Source organism: Bufo gargarizans, chromosome 3, assembly GCF_014858855.1.
Source record: "Bufo gargarizans isolate SCDJY-AF-19 chromosome 3, ASM1485885v1, whole genome shotgun sequence".
Taxonomy (NCBI): domain Eukaryota; kingdom Metazoa; phylum Chordata; class Amphibia; order Anura; family Bufonidae; genus Bufo; species Bufo gargarizans.
The window spans coordinates 465,925,168-465,949,663 of record NC_058082.1 but is presented as its reverse complement, the minus strand read 5'-3'; the positions used below and the strand labels follow the sequence as shown (position 1 = coordinate 465,949,663).

General features: G+C 41.7%; 1 protein-coding gene across 21 annotated transcripts in view; it reads right to left on the bottom strand.

Annotated features, from left to right (window-relative positions):
• The window catches only part of MYO18A (myosin XVIIIA), a 314,632-nt gene that overhangs the window by 139,500 nt on the left and 150,636 nt on the right, over nt 1–24,496 (bottom strand). For 20 of the 21 annotated variants that reach the window (XM_044283668.1, XM_044283669.1, XM_044283670.1 and 17 more), the window contains 5 exons: nt 21,956–21,967; nt 20,204–20,380; nt 18,342–18,432; nt 12,208–12,400; nt 9,227–9,313 (listed from right to left, as the gene is read on the bottom strand). In XM_044283668.1, the coding sequence (XP_044139603.1) occupies nt 9,227–9,313; nt 12,208–12,400; nt 18,342–18,432; nt 20,204–20,380; nt 21,956–21,967 (560 nt within the window). The remainder of the gene's footprint in view (nt 1–9,226; nt 9,314–12,207; nt 12,401–18,341; nt 18,433–20,203; nt 20,381–21,955; nt 21,968–24,496) is intronic. The other variant, XM_044283652.1, reaches the window with a different exon arrangement.

The following is a 24,496-nucleotide window of genomic DNA, read 5'->3' as shown; positions in this document are numbered from 1 at the left end:
CCTTTGGCTGTGCGGGCATGCTGGGAGTTGTAGTTTTGCAACAGCTGGAGGCACACTGGTTGGGAAACACTGACATAATGTACTATGAAGGTAGTATATTCATTTCGATGAACTGGCCCTCACTCTGCTTTAAGGTTGCAGTAAAGCACTATAATTGAAGAAAATACAAATAACTGTGCCATGTAATAGGAAATCTGATAAAGCACAAGTCATCATTCACAATGGTGGCAAACTCAAGCAATTATTTATATAATTATGATTGTTTTATTATCCGCTTCACAAAACTATATTGTCGATTGTGGGGAGGGAAGGGGGGGGGGGGGGGGGGAGAAAAATGTCAGCCAGGGCTGTGTGGGCCATGTGTATTCTACAGGACTCTACAGGTACATACAACATGTGTGCCAAAGATATTACAAACTGCTGACAAACACCATTCGACTTCCTAAAAATCCAGCACTTTATTGTTACTACGTATAATTCATTCAATTTAGGAGAGTGTTTCATAGTTACGATCTACTTAAACATGACTGTTCTCTGTGGTTAAAGGCTGTGATTCAGCTATACTGTTCGACGCTAAATCTTATGGACGTGTTGGGAATAACTTCAGCGCTCAATCCCACGGAGACTTGCCGTCTCTTCATTAATGTAACATCTGACAAAACTGCTCTCAGCAATTCTGTCCAGATTGTTTATGCATGGCTGCGACACAAAATCCGGAATTACTAAAGTCATATCTATAGGAAAAGTCCTTTCTCCTCTGCTGTGGAAACTACTGTATCAGCTATCCATTTCATGGTTCTGTTACTATGCCAGAGCAGAAAAACAGAGTTGATGAACGCGCATGTGAACACAGCCCGACACAGTCTTCTTGCTGCTAACGCTACTTTCACACTTGCGCTTTCCCTTTCTGCTATTGAGATCAGTCATAGGATTTCAATAGCGGGGGAAAACGCTTCCGTTTTGTCCCCATTCATTGTCAATGGGGACAAAACTGAAATTAACAAAACGGAATGCACCAGAATGCATTCCGTTATGTTTGATTGCGTCCCCATCACGGACAGGATAATGCTGCAAGCAGCGTTTTTCTGACCGCAGTGCGGAGCAAGCCGGACTAGTCATGACACATGTAAGTCAATAATGGCAGATCTGTTTTCTCGGACACAAAAGAAAACTGATCCGTCCCTCATTGACTTACAATGGTTTTAGAGATGGATCATTCATGGCTATTTTAGAGAAAATACAACCGGATCTGTTCAGAACGGATGCAGACAGATGTATTATGATGGAACCGTTTTTGCTGATCCATAATGGATCCAGCAAAAACGCTGGTGTGAAAGTAGCCTAAGCTATAACTACTAACTTGCCATTTGCAGAGGTCATCTACTGCATAGTTGCAGTTGACTAAACCATAGCGCCACATATAGGTGGCATCTAAAAAAAAAACGGCTGCGTCTGTACGCTGCCGACACTGTGTTTTGAAAGGGGGGGGGAGGAGTGCCAGAGGGTCTGACACATTTATCTTCATTTGCACCCGTTTCTTGGCGCAAATAGAAAACTACGGCAGTTCCAAGCTTCTGTAGATTTCATGCTGGCGCACAGACTGCTGGTGGATGTGCCTAATTTATGCCGAGAAGTGCACCTAGTCATAATTTAGGCGCATCCTCCAGCAGCGGAGGAGACTTCAAAGACAGGTATAAAATGCCGTTCTTTGATAAATCTCTCCTATAATATTGTCACTGCTGGAGGCTTGGGAAGATAACAGTCTACTGGTCAGCAAAACGTATATTTTAGAGTAGCCTTCTGAATAAAACTTCAGTATAAAAGAACGCTACCATAAATGTCAATCAAAGCAGTGATTACTAAGGTTTAGCGCTGACCATAAAATAAATGAGGCATCCCAACTTCCAACCACAGGCCATTAAGAGGTAAAAGCAATTCATAAGGGACTTTATATTCATAGGCACCAATAATTTCCCATCTGGCTTCTGAAGAATTGCGGGATGGAATTTAAAACACAGTCAGACAGATCTTTGAGATTTAGAGAGCACTGACAGGGTCATTTTCCGTGATGAATGCTAAAATATTGGTATCAAGGACTTTAACACCTATTTCCGAAGATAAATTGTGATAAAAAGGAGAGCACGCTGTCTCGCCTCGCTGCAGGAGAAGGACTCGAGACGCGCTGACAGACTTTCCATTGAGCACAACCTTCTGCAGTGAGGAGAGAGTGCTTCTTTCTCCTTGTTCTAGAGATCAGTGGGGGTCTGAAACTCAAAAACTTTGATATGTCACTTTTTAAAGTACAGGGACACTTTAAAGGGCTCATCTCATGAAGACAACGCCTATCCATATTTATTATTAGGGTCTATGGACACCTGCATGAAAGGGTCCCATTCTGGCCGCTGTCCTGATTTGAGCTATCCTTTCAATATGAGGATGGCCGTTCATCTGAAGATCTTCCATGTAATATTACACTGTCGTGGCTTCCTGCAACTTCCCCCAGCAAAGTCAATTGTTTGTGGAGAGTGCTGTACCTTAGGTAATCAGCTGATAGCCCTGGGGACCACATTCGGAAAGGAGCAGTCACCCACATTAAGATAGTTGTCTTAAATAAAAGAGATGCCTCCAAGATCATCTGACTCATACAGAGGCCTCAACCTCCATCTAGGATATGCATATGCCAAAGAATATCGACCTCCAGCACTCCAGCTGTTATGCAACTACAACTCCCAGCAATCCTCCCTTCACTATGAATGTTACAAAAACAGCCAAGTAAGTGCATGCTGGGAGTTGTAGTTTCACATCAGCTGGAGTGCTAAAGGTTGCTGATCCCTGACATATGTCATTACAGGTCATAAGAACAGGGGTTGTCCTGATGGGAAACTCCATTAAAAGGGGTTATCCCATGATTGATGGTAAAAATTAAAATCAGACATCATATTGTACATGACAATCTCTTTCTAAAAACTAGAACCAGCCTTGTACCTCACATGGTAGCAGAGATCTTCCCATTCATTGCTCCAGTTGTGCTGCTAATTTTATTTCATGCTGGCAGCTCAGGGGGTGTGTCCTTTCTCTGGGGACGTGTCCTATCTGCTGTAGCCCTTTCCGCTAACTGCCACAGCTTTTAACAGAAGATACGGCTACTGGAAGCTGAAAATTTAAACTGAGTGCATGTGACCACCTCAGTGAGGTGGATGGAGAAATAAGGAAAAGAAAAAACAGCAGGTGGCGCTATACAGACACATTTTATTGAATAGCTCAGTGGCTATACTAAATATTTAAAGTGTAATTGCAGTTTTAGTTTATTTTTAATATTGTGTAGGGAGGGGGATGTTAAACACTTTTGTAATGTACTTTATTAGGGAAAGATGTTTCTTTCTACTGGAAAACAGAGTATAAAGCCCTAATAGTGTTGCTAAGGAGAATCTGTCTTCAGCCTGCAGAAGATGCCTGTATGTAACATGCAAGGGTGTCCAGCACCTCTTGTCACTACCTCAGTCCCTGACCATGGACATATGGCCTAACTACCACTGTCCATTATCCTGCCCATCTAACCTGTTACGCATAGACATATTTAGTGCTCAGTAAAAGCTGAAGACAGACTATTTAGTTACACTTAGTTACAGCTTTGATAGAAGACTTCTTAAACCGAAATCACATTTGCAATTTAATTACCGGTACATGCAATTACAAAAGTATGCAGATCCAGGTGTTGGTTTGAAAAATGTAAAAAAAAATAAAAATTCATGACACAACCCCTTTAACCCCTTAGAGACCTACGCCCTGTTTCCTGAGTCCTTAAGGACCCAGGGCGTACCGGTACGTCCTGTGTAGTTTTGATCACTGCCGCAAGGCCAGCAGTAATCGGAACAGTGTGCCTGTTGAAATCATTCAGCAGGCACCCTGTGACAATGCCTAGGGGGGTCCTGTGACCCCCGCCCCCCGCATTGCCGATCGCTACAAACCGCAGGTCAATTCAGACCTGCGTTTTTTAGCGCTTCTGCAAGTTTCTGATCCCTGCGGTCTGTGACCGCAGGAATCGGAAACCTCAAAGTGCCCATATTTTTGAAAGTTACCCCCCCCCCCCCCTGCAGCCCTCTGTGTTTTTGTCCCTGCGGGGGCAGCAGGGGGGAGGATTGCGGGCAGTGTGGGGAGCGGGTGCTGATAAAAAAAATCCCTGATAAAAAAAAAATTAAAATTCCCTACACGTTATATATCACCGCGTCCATAATGACCTGATCTATAAAACGGTCATGTTACATTCCCTGCACAGTGAACGCCATAAAAGATAGAAACTATGATGAAATTGAAATTTTGCCCACCTTACTTCCCAAAAAAGGTAATAAAAGTGATAAAAAAACATCGTCTCATCCCGCAAAAAATGAGCCCCTACATGAGACAATGGCTTAATAAAAAAAACTATGGCTCTCAGACTATGGAGACAGTAAAACAAGTTTTTTGGGTTTAAAAAATATTATTGTGTAAAACTTTAATAAATAAAAAAAATGTACACATATTAGGTATTGCCGTGTCCATAAGAACCTGCTCTATAAAAATATCACATGATCTAACCCCTCAGGTGAACAACGTAAAAATAAAAATGGTGTAAAAAAAGCCATAATTTTGTCACCTTACATCACAAAAAGTGTAATAGCAAGCGATCAAAAAGGTATATGCACCCCAAAATCATACCATTAAAACAGTCATCTCATCCTACAAAAAATAAGACCCTAACTAAGACAATTGCCCAAAAAAAAAAAAAAAAAACTATGGCTCTCAGACTATGGAGACATTAAAATGATTTTTTTTGTTTCAAAAATGATATTATTGTGTAAAACTTAAATTAAAAAAGTAAACATATTACATGGTACATGAGCTAATCTGTCAGATGAACGTTGTAAATAATAAAAAATAAAAACTGTGCCAAAACAGGTATTTTTGGGCAAATTTTCCATTTAATCCATTTTTTCCCGTAACAAAGCAAGGGTTAACAGCCAATCAAAACTCAATATTTATTGCCCTGATTCTTTAGTTTACAGAAACAACCCATATCTGTTTGTAAACCTCTGTACGGGCACACAGCAGGGCGCAGAAGGAAAGGAATGCCATATGGATTTTGGAAGGCAGTTTTTGCTGGACTTGAAGCCCCCCTGATGCACCCCTAAAGTAGAAACTCCAAAAAGTGACCCCATTTAAGAAACTACCCTTCAAGGTATTCAAAACTGATTTTACAAACTTTGTTAACCCTTTAAGTGTTCCACAAGAGTCAATGGCAAATGGAGATGACATTTCAGAATTTCAATTTTTTGTTACTTTGCTTCACATAAAGTGTAATATAAATCTACCAAAAATCCTATGTACCCTAAAATAGTACCAATAAAAACTGCCACCTTATCCCATAGTTTCCAAAATGGGGTCACATTTTTTGGAGTTTCTACTCTAGGGGTGCATCAAGGGGCTACAAATGGGACATGGTGTAAATAAACCAGTCCAGTGAAATCTGCCTTCCAAAAACCACACGGCGTTCCTTTCCCTCTACGCCCTGACGTGGGGCCATAGAGTGGTGTACGACCACATATCGGGTGTTTCTGTAAACTGCAGAGTCAGGGCAATAAATATAGAGTTTTGTTTGGCTATTAACCCTTGCTTTGTTAGTGGAAAAAATTTATTAAAATGGAAAATTTGGCAAAAAAAAATAAAAATCGAAAAGCTGAAATCTCCTCTCTATTTGCCATCAGCTCTTGGGGAACACCTAAAGGGTTAATAATGTTTGTAAAATCATTTTTGAATACCTTAAGGGGTGTAGTTTCTAGAATGGGGTCACTTTTGGGTGGTTTCTATTATGTTAGCCTCACAAAGTGACTTCAGACCTGAACTGGTCCCTAAAAAGTGGATTTTGCATCTAAACTTCTAAGCCTTGTAACGTCCCCAAAAAATAAAATGGCATTCCCAAAATGATCCAAACATGAAGTAGAGATATGGGGAATGTAAACTAATAGCTATTTTTGGAGGTATTACTATGTATTATAGAATTAGAGAAATTGAAGCTTGGAAATTTGCTGATTTTTCCCAAATTTTGGTAAATTTGGTATTTTTTATAAATAAAAATGAAATTTTTTTTTTTTTACTCTATTTTACCAGTGTTATGAAGTACAATATGTGACGAAAAAACTATTTCAGAATGGCCTGGATAAGTAAAAGCGTTTTAAAGTTATCACCACATAAAGTGACACTGGTCAGATTTGCAAAAAATGGCCTTAAGGTGAAATAGGGCTGAGTCCTTAAGGGGTTAAGTTTAACCCTTTTAATTAAATCCTATAAATCAAAAATTGGAGAATGAATCTCCTCAAAGCTTTTCATTGAACTTCTCTATTACATAAAGCCACAAATTGTGACAGTCGCTGCCAATTCCTATAAATCATTTGGATATTTGTATGGAAATGACCGCACTGGGTCGCTGGAAACCCTCATTTCGTCTATGATTAAAGCGTTCCTAGCTCCAGTATGCCCATGTGTATCACAGTCAGACTTTTACGTGTTCTTTAATGCCACAGAACACATTACGATATCAGTCTTGCCAGCAAAAAAGAAAAAAAGAAAAAACACAAACATGTTAAGTTTGCCTTTGATCTTTAAATGACCGATCACGTAGAGCGAGGCTGCTGCGCAGGCAATCTACAGGAAAGCTCTGCATCTTCCAATACTGCTCAAACAGGTCATGGATCCTCGACTGAGCTATTAAATATAGCGTTTCCCCTTGAAGGGAAATGCCATATTTGGAATCTTTCCTAACGCTCACCTCTCATTAGAAGATTTATCTGCAGGCTGCCTGAGAATGAAAGCGAAGTTTACCTGACCCAGCTAATCTCCCCCGAGAAGCAGCTTTTCGGAGAGCTCGTCTTCCAGTGTCCTTGCAAAGGTGCGTTTAAAACAAACTCTCTCTCCCCTTCCAGTGCTATGGTTTCTGCTTTAACAAGGGTTAAGATGCCTCTTTATTTAGAGGCCTGATGGAATAAATATCATATAAATTAAATATAAGGAGAAGATGAATCATTTATGAAGCCACAACAGGCTCTCCTGGGTGAAAATGCTTTACTGCTCCCTGCCTCTACCTTGGCTGCAGAACCTGCCAGATCTGAGCATATGGGTATTTATGAACTGCTTTGAAATGCAGCTTCTTAAGAGCTTCAGCCACAGACATTTATTGTCAACGTTTTTATGAGTCATGCGGCTGCTGTCACGTTCTATTACACTTTGCAAGTATTTCTGTTACTTTTCCTATTAATGTGGATCTTAAGTTAAGCAAAGCAGCCAAAGGAAGGTGGGGATGGGGGGGGAATAACTAGTTTTCCCGAGCCTCCTCTGAAGTCAGAAAAAAAACCACTCGGAGCCACTTTACGCCTAATAAATTTAAAAGCTGCGTTTGATTGGATCAAAAAGCATCTGACGGGATAATGTTTAGAGACCGGCAGGATGTATTTCTCCATTCTCCGATTGTCATCAACTGTACTCATGAAAGTATATCTTCTATTTGTAGAAACGCACAGAAATCTTAAGGAAAAGGCGAGCACATAACCAAGGAGGATTCTAAAAAATGAAATACATTTAAATTACTTTTAAGCTCTACAGTTTGCAGCTAGGTTATCTAAGAAAATGTTGACACTACCAAGATGCTTGCTATCCGTGAATGGGAACTAGGGCCGAAACGATTACTCTAATCAATCGATTAACAACACAAAAAAATTCTCGATGCAAAATCTTGGCGTTGAGGAATTGTTTGTGCCATGTGACCACGGAGCGTGAATGAAGCGCTTGCTATTACTCATGCTCCATGGTCTCCCGCTGGCCAGCACGGCACTGCAGTGTCCTCCTGACTAACACACATCGACAGGATGTTGCGCACATAAGCGCGCACTATGACCTGAAGCTGTGTGACGTCAGGAGGAAGAGGAGGATGGATGAGCTGTGGAGTATCAGTGGTGTCCCTAGCAAGAAAGGTATTTAATTTGCCTGGCGCTGCGGCTGGGCACTGATGGCTAGGAGGGTGAGTGGGGGAGCTGGTGGCACTGGGGGAGGAACTGATGGCACAAGGGAGGGGGAACTGATGGCACTAGGGGTAGCCAATGGCATGGAGGGGGGAGGGGTGATGGCAGGGGGGGGCTGAGGAGTATTTATAGAAAACATTCTTATAATTAGTTTTTGCTTACTAGAGTACTCGATTAATTATTGGATTAATCTGTAGTATACTTGATTACTAGAATAATCCATAGCTGCAGCCCTAATGGGAAAAAATGTCTTTCACATGCCGAGGTTGATGCGGTCCTACTGACCGCATTGGTATGCGATTATCAAAATGCTGACAAGTTGTTTAGAAGGGTTGTCTCACAGCAACTTTTTTGCTTTTATAACCTATCAATCAGAGGTTATAAAGGTAATAATGTTGGGCATCTGACCTCAGGTGCCATAACCGTCGCCAAAAACGAGAGGCCCCTTAGTGCATGTTCTTGACTGTACAGCACGGTGAGCATGCACGGTCCTTCTCCATAGATTTGAACTGGCCGTCAGAAGAAGCTGAACATGCTCACTCCGCTCTTTCGAATAGCAACTAACAAATTAAATGACAATGGTCTGAATGGAAGTTCTCCCATTAGCCACAGAAGTAATCTAAAAGTGGAGAAGGACCATGTGAGGTCGTCTGAAGTCCTTATAAGACTTTGAGTTTACATCAGCAAGCTAAAGACTGCTGTAGTCTACCAGCCTGTAAATGGAAGCGGACTATTCAATGTCATAATACAGCATTTACAGATCGGCTATTTTCAGCAGTCCCAGTGAATGGAAGGTGGCGCACATGCGCGGTGCGCCCTGCTTCACTTCGTGGGCACCGTTCTAAAGATAGGTGAGGGTCCCACCTCTGGGACCTGGACCTATCAGACATTGGGGCTATCGCTCCTAGTGATATGCCCTCAATGTCTGAGGTGATACAAACCCTCTAATGATCTAGATTCACTTACACATCGGATTATACAGCTAAACAGGAACTTCTTTCACCTGTCAATGTAAAGCCACTTACCTTGTACTCGGACCCTTGTTCTAAAATGCACATATAAAACACAAACCATACAAGGACTTTTCCTTTGACATCATTAATACTAATTGATATAAATTAAACAATTAATAGTTCCGCCATCTCTTTATGACTTTCATCGTCCTCTGCCTTGCTTACCAGTGTTTGATGCGACGCTTGGTCTACAGCAGCTACTGAGCCAGATGTACTGGACTCAATTTCATCTAAAGCAAGCTCTATATTTTCCTAAAGGGGACAGATGAATGATTAGTATACATGAGACTACGATTGAAGTTATGACATCATTAGAGATCAGTCACGTTAACTAGAAGCTATATTCGCAGGCTGGTGCACGGGGTATCACTGCTACTTGATATAACGCCTCAAACATCAGTTGCAAAATGCCAGATATAACATGGATCCAATCTGACAATAATATGTGATCCTAATGACACATGCAAAGAGGAGATATGATAATAATAATAATAATATTAATAACAGCAAATCATATGGTATGGTAAGCTGGAAAGCAAATATCCAACTAGACAAAAGCAAAAATATGAAGGCGACTCTTCTGAATAATGTATGGGCAGTGGCCGCCGAGTCAATCCACAGCAATAGAGGCAATTATATCAAGAGACCATGGAATCGAGTTAACAACTTTAAATACTTTGCTGCAGGAACCCCTTGCACCAGATCACTCAACCAATTAGGTTTAATTTAAGGTTCAGCTACAGCAGTACATCTATCAGAGAGAATAAGAAATTAGGACTACGCTTAAGATCATCATTAACTGTGAAACTAATGAGAAATCATTGAAAGTAGAAAGAAAAAAGAAAAAAAAAAACTAGGCATGCGAGGTGGGAGGAATTGGGTATAATGGACTTTCCAACTAGGGGACTATGGTAAAGATGTAAATCATTGGGATGAACACTTAAAGTGATGACACGAAACTGGAAAAGATAAGACCGTTTCTTCCTGAAACACTGCCACTGCTGTCCACTGGTTGTATCTGGTATTGCAGCTATTCACTTGATGTAATATCAGATACATCCCATAGACACCAGTGGTGCTGGAAGGAAGAAGACATGTTTTCATTCTTATAAAACTCCTTCAACGAATGCTACTTTTCAAGGCATAAAGGAAAACTGCACCTGTAGCTCAGTACATAATACCATAATAGATGGTAAATATTCTTGCTAGGAGGCGATAGCGACACAAAGATTTAAGTATATGGGTGCCAGCACCTGTGACTTCAAAAAGGGACCTAAACCTTTGGTGACACCACGATCGTGCAATGGTACTTCCCAGAGCGCTTTGTATCTTTGGGTGCTTTTCCAGCATATGGAGCATGGATGCACAAATAGTATATGGGATCTGTACTCACCACACTGACAAAGCAGAGCAGATGAAACCAGACGGTGCAGAGAAGCGCTGCTGCACGATCTTGGTTCCACCAAAGGTTTAGGTTAACCTATCACTAGAAAGGGAGCTCCTAAAGTGAAGGAGAACGGTGAGCTTAGCTATCTTCGGAAGTCCAAAAGAAATGTATAGAGAGTTCACTACGCAATAGCAGCCATGGCTCCATTCACTTCTATAGAACTGCCGGAAATAACCACACCAGCGCTCACCTATTTTCGCCACTCCCACAGAAATGAAGGGAGGGTGGCCGCACATGTGCAGTTCACACATTCACTTTGGAAGCTTCGCTCTAGAGATAGGTGTGGGTCCCAGAGGTGGCACCTGCACCCATGTGACATATCCTTGCCATATGTCACCAATGTCTCAGGAGAGACAACCCCTTTAAGACCACGTTACGTGTGCGCTTTCGTTTGCACAGCTTCAATTTTTTTTATGTGGTGCCCATTCACAGATTTAGCTTTTTTGCCTTTTTAAATTCACTGCAGGAATTCTATCAGCATAGAGAATATCTAGAGTAGACACAGCTAAAGACAAGTTGAACGTTGGTTTCATATAAGGAAAGCTTTATTTTTTGCTCATTTTCCGTATCAGGACAAAAAACTAGAACTAATCCCAGAAAAGTAGGAAAACATTTCCAATGGAAAAGCCTTCCTTGCTTTTCACAATGGAATCTGTTCTAGACGGGTTTTTCTTTGGGTTACATTTGCTGGGTTCCATTCATAATTCCAATGAAGTGTCCTCAAAAAATGTTCTCTTAGCTACAGGTTTTTATTTATTTTTTAACTACAAAATAAAATGGAAAAACACACAAGCTTATATGAACAAGCTCCCAGATACTATCAATAAAATCAGGCAGCTTTTTAGGAATTCATCATAAGAAGGGAAAATTAAATCAGTAAAAAGGACAACCTATGTAACACACATCTACATTATATTTTGTTGATATGTTAGGGCTACCTGTCGACTATTCTCAGTGGAAGGACACCACATAAAGTGTGCAAATTTACATAAAGGTCACATTAAAAGCAGTAAGCAAAAAAGAGTCTACGAGATGTCATACAAATTATATCAGTTGTATAAAATCAGTCCAAAGCAAACTCAACTACTTCCTCTAGAGGGGAGATTATATGATAGAAAACATCAGTAAAGTAACACAATTTGTAGCATCTTTGCTTTGTTTTCATTAAATTGTAGGATTTGTGATATCATGCTGCTTTTGTTTTTAGCATTAGCTGAACACATGATCTAAAATGTATTTTCAGCTTAAAACCAAGCCACATGCTAGTCACAAAATCTAGTAAACCACTGGGTGAATTCGCAAAAGACTTGATATGTCATAGAGACATTAAAAGTTTAGTTTGCTGGGGGTCTGAGCACTAAGATGCCCCATTGACCCCTAGAATGAGGTAATAGAAGTGCACACACTCATTGCAGCATGAGCTCCATAGAAGTGTAGGGGCAATCTCACTTTTGTCCTCAGTAATGACGAGTGAGAGCGCGATATGCGTGCGCTTCTCGCTCCTCGTTCTAGAGATCGTGGGGGTCTCAACGCTCAGACCTCCACCAATCTAAAACTTCTAATATATCTCTACAATGTATCAAATGTTTTGTGGAAAGTTTGTGACCTTTTAATGTCCAGTACATGGCGACCAGTAAGGAATCAGCCTAGACGGGGACCACTTCTTTTGGGTGGGTTTCTACTCATGCGATGCAAATACCTCTTTGTATCTCTCAAGTTCCTGGGCAAAAGTCTTCTCATGAAACAGTGCTTGTAGCCTCTCCTGTGCATAGTTGTGACAAAGCTCCTCAAAAGTAGCACCGCGTCCCTGTTTGACCAGCTCTGGGTTCTGGAAGCCTGGGGTGTCTACAATCATGATGGAGCAAAGGGAATGCTGGCTGGATTTCAAGGCTCTGTCAAAAGCAACAAAGAAAAAAAACACAACCGTAAAGGATTACAGAGAAAAATTATAGAAATAGGATAATGTCGTGTGTGAAACGTGCTGGCACGTATCCACAGAGGATTTCTTCAGCTCATTTCAGGAAGAATAATAAGCATAAGCTTCTGCATATTCACTTACGCCGGCTATCAGCTACGATATTAATTGTACAAAAAATAATAGGAAAATTATAAACAGAAATGTCGGAGCTTTGCATATCTATAATAAACTGGGCAAATGTGCGGCGCTTTGCACAAAGTACACATTCCCTGCCAAGTTAGTAAAAGCCTCATCCAGTATTTAACTGCACATATAAAAGACTGGAAGCATGGCTATGAACATAAGAACATAAATAACTTCTGGCGAGGGCAGCAGAGTAATGTTACCCTATGCACTGCAGAAGAACCCTACAATCATGAATCTCTCCATGATGAGCTCCAGAGCAGGGATTCCTCCGCACCCCCTCACATAGAGTGATTTATACGCATCCATCGAGTGAGCTCTGATTAACCACTACAGATAGAGGGCAATGCATTCTCATGTGTGTCTTAACACATTCATCACAGAGCACAGGTTTACAGTCTTCAGCCTCTAAACTGCTCAAGTGGCAGTATCATTACCTGGTGGTCATTACCTGCTCACATTGTGGAGTTTTTTTTTTTTTAGTTGGGCTGTAGTATTCAGTCTGCGTAATCTAGAAGTTAACCTCTGCCTACTGTGAATATGTTATATAAATGGGTACACAACCGATAGAGTCAGAAAATATAGTGACCATGGTACGCAATCTTTCCTTCTCCTGCCAACACTTAGGCCTCATGCACAAGACTGTATGTATTTTGCAGTCCGCAAAAAACGGATCCGCAAAAAAAATACGGATGACATCCGTGTGCATTCCGTATTTTGCGGAACGGAGCAGCTAACCCCTGATAGAACAGTACTATTCTTGTCTGTAATGCGGACAATAATAGGACATGTTCCATTTTTTTTTTTTGCAGACCCATGGAAATGAATGTTCCCGTATACGGAAAAAACGGAACAGAAGTAGAAAGAATATTCTTTCGTGTGCATGAGCCCTTAGTTTGTACAGGGCTCCTCAAATCCAGCTAGAGACCCATAAACTATTTATCACAGCTGATGAAAGGCCATCTGTCAGCAGATCTCTACCTATGACACTGGCTGACCTGCTACATGTGCACTTGGCAGCTGAAGGCATCTGTGTTGGTCCCATGTTCGTATGTGCCCGCGTTGCTGAGAAAAATTAAGTTTTAATATATGCAAATGAGCTTCTAGGAGCAACGGGGGTGTTGTCATTACACTAAGAGGCTCAGCTCTCCCTGCACTTTGACAGGGTCAGGCAATGTAAACGTGATCACTCCTGGGCTTACTTCTCCTAATGTCTGGCGCTGGATACTGCCCGATTAAAAAGCAGAGGGCGCAGCAGTTGCAGAGACAACAGAGCCTCTAGGTGTAATGGTAACACCCCATTGCTTTTAGAGGGTCATTTGCATATATTATAACGTCATTTTTCTCAGCAGTGTGGGCACATATGAACACGGGACCAACACAGATGTCTTCAGCTGCCAAGCGCTCGAGTAACAGGTCAGCCAGTGTCCTAGGAACAAATCTGCTGACAGATGCCCTTTAAAACGCAGTCTACAGAGCAACTTCTATGTGTGGTCTTAAACTTGCAAAAGGCACACTTAATAACTTTCACAGCTATGGGACTACTATAATCCCCTGTATCTTAATACAATGGTAAACAAACTAGTAGGTCTGGAACTGAGCATGCTTGACCAGCAAACAGAAGCTAGACTACAGGCAGCGAGCTACAAACCTCACATTTTGGGTCAGTTAAAGTGGCATTCCAGTAGGCAAAAGTTATCCCCTATCCACAGGATAGGGGATAACTATCAGATCGGTGGGGGTCCTACTGCTGGTGTTAGTTGGTTGTAAAACTGTTCAGATGTCCAGGTAAATTGCAGTATTCACAGTTGATTTGAAGACAATTGGGGCCCAAAATTCCTGTTCCTGGCACTTTTGGTGTAGTGAGTCAAATGGGGATCTTCAGCAGACCAGTACCTCGTATTCTGGGAAGTTATGTGACCTGATAAATGAAACCAAGCTTCGGCCGTCATGGAGAGCAGTAATGGGTCCAAATGTCTGTCAGCAATCATAGTTCGCACCAAGTCTAGTCATTTACGTGTTTAGCTTTGTCGACTCTCTCAGTTACTGCACACACAGTTTCAGGTTCAGAGATTTCAGCACTCGCTGACACGTTGTTCGTGACGCACCAACTTGCTGACAGTCTTCCAGTTTGATTTTTGGGGGCTACTTGTAATCCGCGGCTGAATTTCATGCACAACTTCAGCCGCCCTGATCGATGAAGGCCTCGTTTCCTTCATGTTTTCAACAGAGCCAGTTTGATGGCATTTCTGAACCAGACTGAATACAACGTTTAGCTGGTGGTTCTGTTCCTGGTTACTTGTCGGCAAAGGTCTCTTGCATTTGCTTAAATCGATCTGCTTCGCACATAGCCTTCCACAATCACTATTCGCTGTTCCAGGGAGAACACCATCTTTCTGACACTATAGGCCACTTTTATCAAACTGAATAATAAGTCTTAGTTGCTCATAGCAGCCAATCAGAGCTCAGCTTTTAGTTCCTCAGGACTCTGAAAAAAGTACCTCTGATTGGTTGCTATGGACAACTAAGACAGATTTACTATTAGGCAGTTTGATTTGGAGATATTGGAGGAAGGCTACTTTTTCGTGGGCCACCCTGTATATGTATTGGGGGAGTCAGGAGACATCGTTGACAGTGAATGAGCTGTTGAAGGTGTATGGACACCATAAGTGGTCAGTGATCATGTAGATTCCATTACAATATATTGAGGATTTTTACTTTGTAAAACATACATTCAAATAGGAGTGATTCTGTATACTGGACTACCCCTTTAAATTTTATACATCAATACCATAGGAATTTTGTTCAGACCTGCCATGCAGAAGAGTAAATGTGGCGCAGTAGGCACGGTCTGTGAACAGACGTCTCTCCTTCGGCCTGAGCGTACAGCGTAACTTCCACTCAAGTGAGAAGTAAATCACCTGCCTGATGGATGGTGGCAACACAATCCATTTAAAAGGAGAACATGAACAGCAGTGACTGAGCTACAAGACCGATGCCCCAGTCAATGGCATGTTAAACACTCTCCTATGTGAATACACCTGGGACAAGACCAGAAGTAGCTGTGGAAAGTCATTACAGCTCATGTGCAATGACTACTAATGGTAGAGGGAATGGTTAGGGGACACAATTTATGTCAGCAGATTTGCACCTATGAACCTGGCTGACGTGTTGAGCACTTGGCAGCTGAAGGCATCTGTGTTGGTCTCATGCTTATATGTGCCCACGCTGCTGAGAAAAATGATTTTTAATATAGGCAAATGAGCCTGTAGAGGCTCTGCTCTCTCTGCACTTTGACTGACAGGGCCAAGTGTAATGACGTTCTCATTGCCGGGTCCTGTTGAAGAGTAGAAGACTGCTAAAGAGTGGCTGCAAATGTTGTGTAGGTCAATCTACTTCCAGGGCTAGGGCTATACGACGCCAATGAGTCGCGTGACATATAGGGAAAAACGACACTGCGACATTTATGTCGCACAAATGTCACGCAACATATTTTGTAATGTTAGTCTACCGTATGGAGTCGCAGCATTATAAAGAATGTTGCGTGACACATGTCATTGTGTAGCCCTAGCCTAATACCACATGACCGCTGCTATTTTGGATATAGTCATAAGATCTCAGTATTCTGTACTTTATTGGGATTTGCTAATTGGTAGACATTTTTTAGGAGGAGATTTGTTAAAATATCTATTTTGCTCATAGCAACCAATCACAGCGGTGAAAATAAAAGAATATGAGCCATACCGTGAATGATTGTGGTGGGCAACAAAGTTTCCATAAATCTCCCCATTTATGTTCTGATTTTCACTCCATTTACTAAACTACAAGGCCAACAAAATGGCATATCTTATCAGAGCAGATAAAGGTCTTTCTCTGCACATTTAGGGTGGAAAAAAACTTATGTTGAAGGCCCATCATCAGTAGAACGCAATTTCCACATCACGGCCATACTTATCCCTGTCAGTTTAAACAGGCCTCAGTACTGCAGTGTGCACGCTTTATACATTTTAAAGCAGTTGCTACAGCATCAGGTGAACAGAGAAATCTGCAAAGACACCTATCCATCCATAGGAGGCGCTCTCCATCTTGTACATTATGTAATCTAGTGACTGAACGTGCCTGTTCCCATTTGCCTTGCATTTTCCTCACTGTTAAAAGCAGTAAAGTGCTACATATTTCATTGTTTTATAACCGGCTTTTATGTGCTCATATCTGAGAAAAAGAATTATTACAGTCATTCAGCTTCACTGAAACTATGGAAGTGTACACCTTAAATAACTACTAAAGCCAACTGCAGGTGGAATAAATCTGGGTGTACACAGTAAGATCCTGCTCTTGGTTATAAAAAAATAAAAGAAAAAAGAAAAGAAAAAAGGTCTAGAAATAGTATAAATGACTAATAAGTAAAGTTGCCAGCATCACAATTTCTGTGAGGATCTACTTGGACCTCCATCTTCAAGTTACTGTAATTTCATTTTTTTCGATTATAAAGAACTTTGTAATCTTATCATCAAAATATGCTTCCTTCTTGTATCAGCCTCAGATCAGGCTGAGTTTACTGCTCAGATTAGTCTTTAGCCTGCTCAATGAAGGATCAGATTACATAGAAGTCTATAGGGAGCAGAGAATAAGGAGAAGGGAGGGGCTGCTGGAGACAGGTGGAGAGATGGACACCAAGACTGCTACTGGTTGGTAAGTTAATTACTGTCTTAAATATAAGGTGACTAAACCCTGAAAAGCATGGGAAAAAAGAAGTGTAACCCGACTGTGTACCAGCATGACCTTATAGCCAAAACATCAAATTTGCGAAAGGGTGGGGCTTAACTTTAATGGACACCCAGAGCACAGTGAAAGCGACGGAGACTGCAAACCTCCAATATCACGTTTGCCTATATAAGCCAGAAGAATTTTTCACTGTCTGTCTATGCAAACCTAACATTCATCAGTGTTGTAGAGCTGGATTACAAGTCTAGGGAAGGTGTACACACTATCCATATAATGTTACTCTAACATTATGCATGTAACCCAGGTTTCCTGCCTAGCAAATCTAGCTAGGTATTCTACAGTACTGGAGATTTAACAATTTATAAATAGACTGATCTGGCATTCTGTAGTCTGGGAAAGTTGGGAAAATATCTCTGTGGGGCTTGATGGGGGCATATAGGTCACATAAAAGACACACAACGCTGCAACTGTACAGCTTTTCCAGTAGCTGGAATGGCATGTTGGTCTAGCTATATGAAAAGAGTTCTCACTACATAACTAGGCCAATTTGGAAATCATCAGTCTAAAAATACTGGGTAACAACATTTGCAGAGACATAATGGAGGCAACACTTGGTACATAAATTATGTATATACTATGGGGGTCATTTATTAATCTGAAATACGCCTACATTAGTCATATTTCAGGCGCAGATTGTGGTGCAATGATTAGTTGCGCCGCAATCTGCGAATTCTCCCCACTCACAACAGGTCTAAAATTGCAAGAGTGGTGCGGGTGGGGAAGAGGAAAGGATGGGCCATCGCATTTACCATCTTCTACTCTGTTTTAGGCGTAGAAAAAGGTCTAAATGTAAGACCTCTCAGAAGTTGTCTTACCATTTAGAACTAGCGGAGGACCCCCTGAAGTTATGAAGAGGCCAGCGCCTCTTCATAACTCAGGCAGATCCACCTGCAGTTTAGGGGTTTATTAAGACCGGCGTCTAAAACTTCGTTATAGAGTCAATATACCTGTTTAGCAGCGAGATGAGCAGTGTAAACACCTCAGAGTACAATCCGGAGGCCATCCCTTCCAAGCACTCCAAAGCAGACAACTTTGAACCTGTAAACAAGAAAAAATAATAATAAAATCACAGAATATATACAACACATAATTGCATAACAGATTTTTTTTTTCTAAGCTTCTAATTCCCTTTAGTAGAAGTCAAATGAAAGTTGACCACTTTAAAATAAAGTAAAGTCCCAATTTTATAATTTTAATAATGATGGTGGAGATATCTGCTTAACAATCCACAGGGCTGCAGACTAATTTGCTTTGCAAACAATGGGACATGACTGGGGCAACACAGTAAACCATTCATCGTAACTTGGCTGCTGTGTGGCCCTGGCCTTACAGCCTAGAAGTACAAGTGACAGGTACACAGACAGTTAAGTAAGGTCAGCATGTCCGATCATAATGTTATGGCAGTGCTCAGTCAGGGGCACCTCGTTATAGAGTCACTTATGTACCGCACTATGGTTTTGTCTAATTGAAACAGTAAAAAAGCAACAGCAACATGCAACAAAAAAAAAAAAAAGAAAGAAAATGAAAAGAAAATGTCAGCCGAACTGAGGCAGCTAAGGAGAGGTTTCAATTAAAGGCCGGGAATTCTACATTTTAAAAAGGTTAAGAAATGTAAAGTCAACAGAAAATTGTAGAGATTATAAAAAGTGAATAGAATTTTGGAGTCAAGGCCATCTTTTAATATTGTGAAAGAATAATGAAACATAGCTGTAAATGTCATTATTATAAAAAAAAGAAGCCCTTCTTTGGCAAGAATATAAAAGTTAAAGACTCTAAGTTACGATTAAAAGGACACTCCACCTTGGAGTTACAGACTTTATTAGAGAATTGCTTAAATAAGGGTTTCCAATACTAACATTACTATTAGAAAGCATCTTTATGTAGGAAGCACTCCAATGACAACAAACACAGGACAGTCATGTACCCAGCAGACTACAGCCACTGACACCATACTACAGGCTGTCATAAAACAGCCTGGTCTACTGACTAGGCATCTGTGTTGGTCTCATGTTCATATGCAAATGAGCCACTAGAAGCAGATCAGCCTGTTTCATAGGTACAAATCTGCTGACAGATGCCCTTTAAGCAATTCATTAAAAGAGTTGTTTCACCATGACAAGTAGGGATGAGCGAACTTGTGTTTTCAAGTTCGGCGTACAAGTTTCGGATTCTCCAAGAATTCAGTTATGGATTCCGCTATAACCATAACTTATACTCCATGGTAGCGGAATCCATAATGGAATTCTTAGAGAACCCGAACCTTGTACGCCGAACTTGAAAACACAAGCCTTGCATTTGCTCCAAATGAGCCAGAGCAGAAGCCTCCCACATGGAGGAGCCTCGAACTTAAGCCAATGATGTGAATGACCAAGATACACTAATATATTTCCCTTTGCAGCATCCACTACATTGCGTTTAGCGCTTCTTTCATATAGTCTGGGGAGGATATTGGCATGTCTGCATAGTAAATGCAGGAACTGCACTGGCTGTCTATAAATGATGGGATTAAATGAGCAGCCATTTTAGGAGCCTTACACTAATGCAGGCATCCTCAAACTGTGGCCCTCCAGCTGTTGTAAAACTACAACTCCCACAATGCCCTGCTGTAGGCTGATACCTGTAGGCTGTTCGGGCATGCTGGGAGTTGTAGTTTTGCCACAGCTGGAGGGCCGCAGTTTGAGGATGCCTGCACTAACGGGATGTTTTCTGCAAACAAGTCTTCCATTTATTGCAAGTGTAATTAGAATGTGATCTATGCATGGAGTACCTAGGCTGTAATACAACAGCAGTACATTTCGGCACCACATACCTGGTCCATCTCCTTGGCTTGCATCATCCAGTCCTTGACGGAAGGAGGTCGATTTCTGCAGGCCACTGGTTTTAGGTTGGTGCTTGAATATTGATGAGGAAAGTTCTTCCAAAGAGCAGCCCAGGAGATATGCAGCTTTCTGTGCCCACTCGTGCCGGGCAAACTGCTTTCTGCCAGCTTTACAAGAACACAGGTTTTTAAATGAAAGGCTTATCTTTACAAAAGAGCAAATGTATATCAGAACAGTAATCCTAGGGAGGAGATGGGGGATGTGAGACTTCACTATGAGAACATTGAACACGTATATGTTTGTTCTAGCTGAACACTGTTCAGGTATAGTCAGTGGGATTCTTTCCATTTTTCCAGAATTTCTATTAATAAATGTATTAGGCTGGGATGAACATCTTAATATATGGTATGACTGTCACACTTAGGCTGGCCATACACATTAGAGAAATGGCAGACTTGTATAAATTACAAGATTTGCTGAATCTATTATCAACTTGCTCAGCTCCTTCTGCTCTATAACATGCTGCTTGCAAACTGTACTGCATTTCATGGTGACAGGTTCTCTTTACAGGCAGCATGTTATAGAGCAGGAGGAGCGGAGCGGAGCAGATCGATATATAGAGTTTATTGAAAAGAATTCACTCAAACTTGTGCTTTAAAGCCCAGAATGTCCAGGAGGTGGTCCCATCACTGATTGACTGCTTTCCCTCTATAACTGTGTATACCAGGGATCAACAACCTCCAGCACGGCAGATGTTCTGAAACTACAGCTCCCAGAATACTCTTTTCACTTCTGTGGGAGTTACTAAAACAGACAAATAGGTTTGCATGCTGGGAGTTGTAGTTTCACAGCAGCTGGAGTGCCGAAGGTTGCTGATCCCTGGTGTATACAGATAAAGCTGTCAATCACTGATAGGACCGCCTCCTGGACTTCAAAGCCCAGAATGAGCAGGAATTTAAAAGACTAAATTACAAGTATTACCAATTTGCTCAGCTCCTCCTGCTCTATAACATGCTGCCTGCAGCTAGGGCACCATCTTTAACATGACAGGTTCCCTTTAAGGAAATCGCAGCACGGTGGCTCAGTGGTTGGCACTGGTGCCTTGGAGCGCTGTGGTCATAGGTTTGAATCCGACCAAGGACAACATCTGCATGGAGTTTGTATGTTTTCCTAATGTTTATGTGGGTTTCGTCCATTACTCCAAAAACACCCTGATAGGGAATTTAGTTTGTGAGCCCCATTGGGGACATCAAGTGATGATAATGTCCGCAAAGTCCTGTGCAATATGTTGTCTAGGTTGTTCTAGGACCCTCACAAATCACCCACTGACAGCATGAACGTTAATGGAGAAAGACCATTTTGAGGTGTATTCTAAACTACTCATCCCATCCAGGCAGCGCTACAAACAGCGGGCTATTACCGTATGCTGCATTATTCGAGGACTGAAGTTTTTGTTAGCTACAAGGATAGAAATACAGTGTATAGAAATGTCAGAACTGATGCCAGCTCTGGGGTGACAATACCCTTGGCAGAGGCAGTGTAATAAACAAAAAGATAATATTGTTACCCAATAAGGCATGGGCATGAGAGATGAGAAAGACTAGTGTCAATACGACAATGACTTAATTAGACAGCTGTCACACTGTGACCGCCGAGGACAGACAGAGCGTGAAAACAGATAACAGAAGAAACAAATTCACTTGGAGAGATATGAAAGAACGAAGGATGGAACGCCTCTTTACCTTCATCTGCTTCTGTATTGCAACGGAGCAGCATGCAACATGCAAATAAAAACACGCAGTTAGAAAACGAGCACACAGATTGTAATTGTTATGTCGGCTACTGCTTCAAACACAAAGGGACAGAGAAAAGACTGTTAGGAAAGTTTCTTCAAACCACAACTCTGCAACCACAGTGCACTGACCATAGGTGCTGCCGAATTAAGGCTTTATATGATGGGATCTCTGCAGTAGGACAGGAGATGGCAAGCATGCCCAACCTGCGGCGCTCCAGCTGCTGCAAAACTACAACTCCAAGCATGCCTGGATAGCCTACAGCTGGAGGGACGCAGGTTGAGCATCCCTGGTCTAGCTCATTCAACCACTATCAGACATGGGGATTGAAGTGTAGCTCAGTACTACCGAGCCACAGAGACTCCATGTGCCATCAAACTATGCTTCATCGGGTGCCATTGCAATGAGCTATGTACAAAGAATAGCTCTGTATGTAATGGAGTATGCCGCATTTAAAATCAAAGACCTACAAGAGTTCAGTAAGGTCCCATGCACCTACTCTACAGGTGGCCTAATGCAGCTCTATAGAAGATGGAGCTGTAATATGGCCATGTGTATGAGGCCTTAGGGAAGGTATCACAGAAGGTGACCTCATTCAGAAACTCCTACAAGTTTCTGATGGGACTGGGAGAAGATCTTGTGAATAGCTGTACTCTCATACCTGCAAGTACTCCTCTTTCCATTCAATGTCCCCTTCTGGTACTCAGCTTTAGATTCATTACACCTCAGGTCCTCCACTCAGTGACAGACAAAAGCTAGATCGGCACTGACAGGAGGAGTTATAGGTGAAATAATGATGCCGCTCTCTCAGCACACAATTTTATCCAGATGGCTTCAATATCCTCATACTGACAGACTTCGTTAAAGGGTTTCTGTCACCAGATTTAACCCTATTAAGCTAGCTGACATTAGCGATGTGCTAATGTCAGCTAAACCTAACTAGCCTTTTCCTACTTTTATCTATGCCCGCGTTACGCCAGAAATCTAACTTTGATGATATGCTAATTAGCCTCTAGGAGCAGGGGGGCGTTGTTCCTGCTCCTAGAGGCTCCGTTCTCCCACCAAGTCGTCATTGACAGGGCCAGGCAGCGCTCGCATCTGTCTGCCAGCCCTGTGCTCTGGTGAAATCTCACGCCGTTCAGTATTCGGCGCAGGCGGGGTGAGGAAGCTGGCAGCCTGCGAGCGTCTTCCCCTCACCGTGCCTGTGCCGAATACTGAACAGAGCGAGATTTCACCAGAGCACAGGGCTGGCAGACAGATGCGAGCGCTGCCTGGCCCTGTCAATCACGACTTGGAGGGAGGCAACAAAGGTGGGAGAACAGAGCCTCTAGGAGCAGGGGGGGGGGGGGGGGGGGGCGGTGTTCCTGCTCCTAGTTAGATTTGTGACGTAATGGGGGCATAGATAAAAGTAGGAATAGGCTAGTTAGGTTTAGCTGACATTAGCACATAGCTAATGTCAGCTAGCTTAATAGGGTTAAATCTGGTGACAGAAACCCTTTAATGCTGCCCTAAACGTGCAGAAAGCACACACACTTGTCTAGATGAAGATCTCCTTACTACAGCATAAGGCGTCTTCTGAAAACCTACAGAAGCTGAGAGGGTTACAGGTCATTAATAGAATCAGCTTCAGATTTCTCGCTAATGAAAAGTAAAGAAAACCCCTATAAATAATCCTATTAATCACTCCTGTGACCACATAATTGGAGTCATCTTGCAATCCATTTCCATATGCACTGAGATTAAGAGATTTAGCCTAAACTTAATCCACAATTCTAAACCTCAGCATTTTCTAAATTTGGAGATTGCCATTATATTACATATAACTTTTACATAAGGATAGTTCTTGAATGCTGGACGGGCAGCTATTTATTGGAATGCATCTAATGATGAAGCACCTATGATCAGGAAACTGATAACATATTGTAAAAGAGCAGCTCCAGTCAATACAGATATGAACATTAGTATTACTAGTCATCACTAGAGTGTAGAAAGGGGGTCCCTGTGCTCCCCAGAGGAAATATTCTAACCTCCATGTGCGTGGCCAAATTACATTGCTTTGTAGTGTCAGGTCATAGCTCACAAGGGACGTATGCTGATGGACTACTATGTTAGTTGTGAATTATCTGTGATGCATGATAGATCCCGGCAGTTATAGATATGGGGGCACAGGAGCTTCACGTTATGCTTCTGATATCAGCACTAACTAACATGATAATAATATATGTTAATGTTAAGAGTATGGGCATGAATGGATTTGAAGACCATTTATATCGAATTGGAGCTGCTCTTTAAAAAAATAAAAATAAAAATTATAATAATACAACCCTTGGCATTGACACATGCATTATCCAGCAAACCTAGAGACAAGCTGGAGATTTTCATTTAGATTTAAAAATATTGTGAGGAAGAATACGTTAATGTAACATGGAAAAGGTGCACTAGAAAATGATACAATTCAAAGGTGTCTGGCCAGGACAAAAGACAAGATAC